Source organism: Galeopterus variegatus, unplaced genomic scaffold, assembly GCF_000696425.1.
Source record: "Galeopterus variegatus unplaced genomic scaffold, G_variegatus-3.0.2 Scaffold3419, whole genome shotgun sequence".
Lineage (NCBI taxonomy): Eukaryota > Metazoa > Chordata > Mammalia > Dermoptera > Cynocephalidae > Galeopterus > Galeopterus variegatus.
In genome coordinates this window covers 216,823-224,334 of record NW_007729530.1, presented here as the reverse complement: position 1 = coordinate 224,334, position 7,512 = coordinate 216,823, and the positions used below count along the sequence as shown (strand labels likewise).

At 35.6% G+C, this 7,512-nt stretch overlaps 1 protein-coding gene across 3 annotated transcripts in view; it reads left to right on the top strand.

The window, feature by feature from the left end:
* Nucleotides 1-7,512, top strand: part of ABI1 (abl-interactor 1) — a 31,305-nt gene that overhangs the window by 3,014 nt on the left and 20,779 nt on the right. For all 3 annotated transcript variants that reach the window (XM_008585003.1, XM_008585002.1, XM_008585001.1), the window contains exon 2: nucleotides 2,884-2,984. In XM_008585003.1, the coding sequence (XP_008583225.1) occupies nucleotides 2,884-2,984 (101 nt within the window). The remainder of the gene's footprint in view (nucleotides 1-2,883; nucleotides 2,985-7,512) is intronic.

Here is a 7,512-nt window from a genome sequence, read left to right as displayed (position 1 = left end):
TATTTACACAGGAATGATTTTTTTTAAAAAGTTTCAATTTTATTAAGCAGAGGAATGAGCTATTGAATCATTTCAAAGAAATAGCCTTACAGACATTTATAGTATGTATAGTATGAAAAGGTATGATCTACTTAGGGATAGAAGATAAGGAGGAATCATTGTTTTCAACCTAAATTCCAGGAAAATGGTAAAATTACTCATCCATAAATGTAAATGCTAAGGACCTGAAGCGAGATCTTAAGGAAATAAAAAGCAGCCTTGTTTTGGATGTATTTTGGACACATGTAAGTGGAAAAGTTTTGTAGGTTGCTAACAGTTATATTTTGAGCTGTAAAATATAGAGATTCTTTTCTTTTTTTTTTTTTTTCCTTTTTGTCTTTTTTCGTGTCCGGCAACGGATTGCAACCCTCAGTGTCGCACCCGTACCGGACCGGGACCGGCAACAGGATCGCAACCCTCGGCGTTGCTCCCACACCTCACTCAGCCAGTGAGCGGGAACCGGTCTGTATGTGGGATCCGAACCCTCGGCGGGAGCGCTGCCCCGCTCCCAAGCGGCACACTGTAGCAGTGCGCCACCGGGCCGGCCCCTAGAGATTATTTTCTACTAACACTCCCCAACCCCAACACATCTGCATAAATAAATGCACTTAATAGATGAGGCTGAGCTCTGTAAGAGGTTAAAGGTTATATCATATGATAGTAGCAGAGTTCAACTAGAATTTTCATTCTCAATCTAGTGCTCCTTTTATTCTTTCATTGGGAACCAGCTTGTACTTGAATGCTAATTTGTTTTCTTTCTTTTTCACTTGAAACAGCAAATGAGGAAAGATGTGTGGGCATATTCAGAATATTTTCTCAGTTATTTTAGGATATTGTTTATTGTAATGTATATACACTACAGGATATACATTATAGTATATATATGCTGTAATAAGCATAAATATATACTATAATACATATAATAAGATGTGCATTAGTATATCTTATCTTCAAGGATTCTAATAATATTATTAAAATTTAGTTTTCTCAATTCAGATGTGAAATGTAGTGGTTAGGTAGGGTTCCAGACATTGTTTCTAGATAAAAGTCAGCAATATAATTTTAAACAAACGTTAAAGAATACCAAATTTCTGACATAGTTTCTAAATGAGAATGTGTTCAAGAGAAGCTAAATTCCTTCTTTGGATGATTTCCGTTAATATTACCTCTCTGGTCACCAGAAAAATTGTAGATACCTACTGAGAACAGTAGATGTTGTGGAAGGAACTTGAAACCAAAAAAATCTGTAAAAATTTAGACTCTGGAACGTGAAGTTTTTTTTTTCTTTGTAATGTCATAGTACAAGTAATGATGCTTTAGGATTGTACGCATTGTTTCGTGTAGGTAGGCTAGTCATCTTTCACAGAAGGAAGCTTTAGGATCAAAGCAACTTTTCAGTTTTGAATTTTGACTAAACTGATTCACAAGAAAATTTAGAACTAAAACAGCTTATAACTACCTACTAGTGTGGACCTGCTTGGGATTTGGGTTCATAAGGTAGCAATGAGAGGGTTTTCAAGACCCTGTCTGTTTATTTCTATTCTTGTGCATCATGATTTCATTTTTAAACATTGAAGCGCTAGGTCCTTTTCTGAATGTGTAAGCAACCTGTGATTTTGAATTTAAACATTTGCAGTTTATCAATTATTAAAATATTGTACTACCATTCAAACAACGAATACTTATATTTGGGCATTCATTATCTAGTAAAGTATTAGGTCTTGTATGCTGATGTGTTAAAATAGCTTTACATCTAAGGTGTTACGGTGTTTATGTTTAAATCAAAGTAACTTTTTAAATTATCTGTGATTCAGTTGGATTAGTTTCATAAGATAAAATACTGACCTAAGATATTATTGGGACTGCATGAGATTGGCATAATTAAGTGGTGGTTTCCTTCTGAATATATTTCTTTTGAAAAATATGTGAAGTACTATATTTCCCCATTACTTATGGATATATATTTTTTTACAAAGTATTTGAAATGTGGCTGTATAAAAGCTTATTAACATGAATTGAATAACTGTAAATGTAAACCTGTCCTATCAGATATAACTTATCAGAATTAATTTCTACTTTTCCCCCCTCTTTTTTTGCCAACGTAAAGTGGCTAAAAGCCAAGGTAAGAGATGTTACTTATCATTTGATCCACAGTATTCCCTCTATATTGATAGAGGCTGCAGAGCCACTAAAATTTGAAAATTCTTATGTCTGTCTGCTTTCCTGTAGGATTTATATAGATAAAATTACTCAAACTCAGTTCAAATCAGCAACATTTAACTTGGCTGTGTTAATATATCAAAGATATATTGACATCTGCATTTATATAGGAACATTAATTTTGCTAACATTTATTGCTTTGCTCATTTTTTGATAGTTGCCTTGCTTTCATTGACTTACAATTAGGAGGTTTCCCAGACATCATATGTGACTTTGTTACTGAATTGTCAAGATAAAAATGTTTTTTTGGAAGGGTATATTAACAAATTGACATTGAGATCTGCAGTTTATGTTTATGCACACTTTCAAAAATTTTAGGAAACTCAATATTTGAATGTAAGTAAGTTTAATCTCAGTTAACATGTTTAGCAATAAAATGTTATATAAAAGTCAATGATCTCACCTGTGTTTTGCCATAAATTGGTAAGAATGGCACAAAATAGTAGGAAAAGTGGAGTGCAAGTGATTCCTTGACATTTTAAAGTGTAGTACCAAAGTCGTTATTAAAACTGTCTGGGAATCCTTACTTCACATTCTGATATTAAAAAAATAATAATACATGGTGTTAAAACACCAAGAGAACAGTTTGATATAAAAATAAAAGCTTTTCTTTCCACATTTTAGCATGGAAATAACCAGCCTGCAAGAACTGGCACACTGTCGAGAACAAATCCTCCTACTCAGAAACCACCAAGTCCTCCCATGTCAGGCCGGGGAACGTTGGGGTAAGAATTCAATTATATTTTACAAAAGAATTCATATGCTAAAGGAAAAGGTGTTCCTTTGACTTAAGTAAATGCATGGATCCTTGGCCTCCTACTCAGAAACCACCAAGTCCTCCCATGTCAGGCCGGGGAACGTTGGGGTAAGAATTTAATTATATTTTACAAAAGAATTCATATGCTAAAGGAAAAGGTGTTCCTTTGACTTAAGTAAATGCATGGATCCTTGACATGGACATTCTCTATGTGCTGCTACCTGTGAGGAAAAGACAGACTGTTTTTCCTTTTCTCTAACCCCATAACGATCAACACAGAAGACTTCTGTGACCAAATGTGTATGTGTGGGGGCATGGAGGTGGAGGGGGGGGCAGTTGACCACATATCAAGCAAGGAAGCAATTCTGCTGTGATACCAGCTAAATGTCCTCTAATTCAATACAGTTCTGACACTGTCTACCTGGAGATAGGGTCAGATCACACAGGTGGAGGACTCAGTCCCATAAGGCTGAGCCTCCCTTCTAATGCCAGTTGCAAGCCCCAGGTTTTGCCTGTGCTTCTGACTGAGAAGCTGTGTGTGCATCTTGGTTCCCACGACCCCTCCTTGGGTTTGATTAATTTGCTAGAGTGGCTCACTGATCTAATGGAAACACAGTTACTGGTTTATTATAAAGGATATTGCAAAAGATACAGATGAAGAGATGCATAGGGCTGAGATAATGGGGAAAGGAGTGCAGAGCTTGCATGCCTCCCTGGGCACACCATCTTCTACAAACCTCCATGTGTTCAGCTGTCCAGAAGCTCTCCAAACTTTGATCTTTTGAGCTTTTATGGAGGCTTCATTACACAGGCCTAATTGGTTAAATCATTGTCCACTGGTGATCAACTTAACCTTCAATCCCCTCTTCCCTCCCTGGAGATTGGAGGGTGGGGCTGAGAATCCCAAACTTCTAATCTGCCTTGGTCTTTCCAATGATCAATTTCCATCCTGAAGCTACTTAGGGGCTGCCAGCCATTGGTCAACTCATTAGCATACAAAAAGAATTTATAACCTTGGAAATTTCAGGGTTTCAGGAGTTATATGCCGGGATACAGAGACAAAAACCAAATGTATATTTCACAACATCACGCTACATTTTACAAATTCATTTTACTTCGTATTTCCCTGAACAGACTCCACAATGAATATGCCTACTTTATAATAATTTTTATAGGTCTGTACTAGAAAAGTTCTATTGTATATGTGTAAATGAGCATTACTTATTTTTTGTCTTCTAATTATTTTTTAAAAATACAAACCTAACTTTATTTCAGTTGAAGTGACCAGAGGATTCTATATGGTGCATTCACATGTATTCATGTGTATATTGCAGAACTTTTTTTTTTTCTTAATTTATTAAAAAAAAAATTTTTTTTAATTGCATCATAATTGATTGTACATATCTGTGGGGTACAGGGTTGAATATCAGTACCTGTGTGCAATACGTGATGCTCAAATAAGGATAGTTAGTATGTTCAACATTAAACAATATAATTTTTTGTGGCCCTTTACCGATTTCTTGCTAACTCCTCCTCCCCGTCTTCCTTTCCCAACTTTGGTGGACTCAGTTCTGATTTCTTTTGAAAGTTCAATGAATTATTGTGATTGTTATATCTTTTTTAAAAAATCTATTTGTTTATTTTTTTAACTCCCACTTATGAGTGACAACACAAGGTATTTCTCCTTCTGTGCCCAGCTTATTTCACTTAACATAATTTTCTCTAAGTTCATCCATGTTGCTGCGAATGGCAGTATTTCATTCTTTTTTAGGGGGCAGAGTAATATTCCATTGTGTATATATACCACATCTTCCTTATCCAGTTGTCCATCAGTGAATATTTAGGTTGGTTTCAACTCTTGGCTATTGTAAATAGAGCTGCTGTAAACGTGGGAGTGCAGGTATCCCTTTGACATGATGATTTCCATTCCTTTGGGTGTATGCCCAGCAGTGGGATTGCTGGATTTTATGGCAGTTGTATCTGTAGTTGTTTGAGAAATGTCCATACTGTTTTCCATAATGGCTACACTGATTTGCAGTCCCAGCAGTGTGGGTGAGTTCCATTTTATCCGTGTTCTCCCCAGCAATTTGTTGTTCTGTCTTTTTGGTAATGGCCAGTCAAACTGGGGTGAGATGCTATCTCAATTTGGCTTTATTTTTTGATTTGCATTTGCCTAATGCTTAATGATGTTGAGCATTTTTTCATGTGTCTGTCAGCCGTTTGTATATCTTCCTTTGAGAAGTGCCTATTCATCTCCTTTGCCCATTTTTTAATTGGGTTACTTGTTTTTTTTCTGTTAAGTTGTTCGAGTTCCTTATGTATTCTGGATATTAATCCCTTGTCAGATGTAAAGTTTACAAATATTTTCTCCTGTTCTGTAGGTTGTCTTTTCACTCTCGTTTCTTTTGCTGTGCAGAAGCTTTCTAGTTTGATATAATCCCATTTGTTTATTTTTTGTTGCCTATGCTTTTGGGGTCTTATTCATAAAGTCTTTGCCCAGTCCTACATCCTGAAGTGTTTCCCCTGTGTTTTCTTTTAGGAGTTTTATAGTTTCAGGTCTCATATTTAAGTCTTTAATCCATTTTACTGAAGTGTTTCCCCTATGTTTTCTTTTAGGAGTTTTATAGTTTCAGGTCTCATATTTAAGTCTTTAATCCATTTTAAGTTGCTTTTGGTATATGGTAAGACGTACAGGTCTAGTTTCATTCTTCTGCATATGGATGTCCAGTTTTCCCAGCTTCATTTATTGAAGGGTCAGTCTTTTCCCCAATGTATGTTCTGGGTACCTTTGTCAAAGATCAGTTGTGAGTATGTGGGTTGATGTCTGGATTCTCTCTCAGGTCCGAGTGTTTGTTTTTATGCTAGTACCATGCTGTTTTGGTTACTATAGCTTTGTAGTATAATTAGATGTCAGGTAGTGTAATACCTCTGGCTTTAGTTTTTTTGCTCAGGATTGCTTTGGTTATTTGGGGTCTTTTGTTCCTTGTGAATGTTAGAATAGGTTTTTGTTTCTGTGAAGAATGTCATTGGTAATTTGTTGGGGATTGCATTGAATCAGCTTTGGGTAGTATGGACATTTTTATAATGTTAATTCTTCCAGTCCAAGAGCATGGAATGTCTTGCATCTTTTTGTGTCTTTAATTTCTTTTAGCAGTGATTTGTTGTTCTTGTTGTAGATCTTTTTCCCCTTTCTCAAATTTATTCCTAGGTTTTTTATTTATTTTTTTGTAAGTGGGCTTGCTTTTTTGATTTCTTTTTCTGCAGAACTTTGAATAAGTGATCTACTTTGTATATTTTGGCTTAGTAGTCTGCAGTTTCTTCTGTTTCCTCTATTATGTGGTACCTGAGACTTAAGGATTCATTACTGGAGTACTTGTAACTGTGCTTCGGCTGGTAATCTTAGGCTTCTTCATACTAGAGTAGTTTAATGAGAAGGCCAGTTGGAGAAGTATAAAAGATAACATTTGGTGGCTTTTTCCTTCCCATTTCTCACTGTATTAAATATATTGAATACCTGCCGAGACATTTTTGAAAGACTGTTCACCTTAACACAGGAAATGTTATATGAGATTTCTTGGTTTTGGTGGAGAGGTTGATCAACAATCAACGTTTTAGAGAATCTTAGTCCCTGTTTTCATTCTTTAAACACTCTGCCCCTGAAAAAAAAAATGAAGTTATTAAACAGAAAAGTAAAAACTATTTTGCTGGTAGTACCAATGTCTAGGTTTTGATCCCTGTACTGGCCAGCTCCAAAAAAAAAAGTAAAAATTATTTATTGAGAAATTAATGGCATTACATCTAGCATCAGATTGTAGTTCTCCATATATTACTATATTGAAGTAGGAATAAATTACAGAGGAGATAATTAGCTTCCTATGTGAAGAACCAGTGGCTTATGGGTGACTGAGCTGGGAATAATGTGCATTTCAAAGTTCGACATTTTTGAGCATTTAAAAAAATTATAACCATTATTTTTAGAAATAATGTTAGAACTTTAAATTACCCTTTTATCTGTTTTTTCTAAGAAAAGGCAAGAAATTTTAGCATTTGTGTTAAAGTACCAAAATTCGTATACTCCAATTTAAGAATATATTTTAAAATTACAAACTTTATTTATTAAACATTTTTTTAAAAGTCTTTTAGGGCCGACCCTGTGGCTCACTCGGAAGAGTGCGGCGCTGGGAGCGCAGTGGTGCTAGGAGCACCGAGGCCATGGGTTTGGATCATATATAAGGATGGCCGGTGTGCTCACTGGCTGAATGCGGTGTGGTTACGATCCCCTTACCAGTCAGAAAAAAAAAAAAAAGTCTTTTAAACTTTGTCACAAAGGGACAATCACAAATTTGTGGGGAGTATACCATTTTATCTTTTTTATTCATTATTCCTTTCTCTGTTGTACTTCTTTAGACGGAATACACCTTATAAAACCCTGGAACCTGTTAAACCCCCAACAGTTCCTAATGACTACATGACGAGTCCTGCTCGGCTTGGAAGTC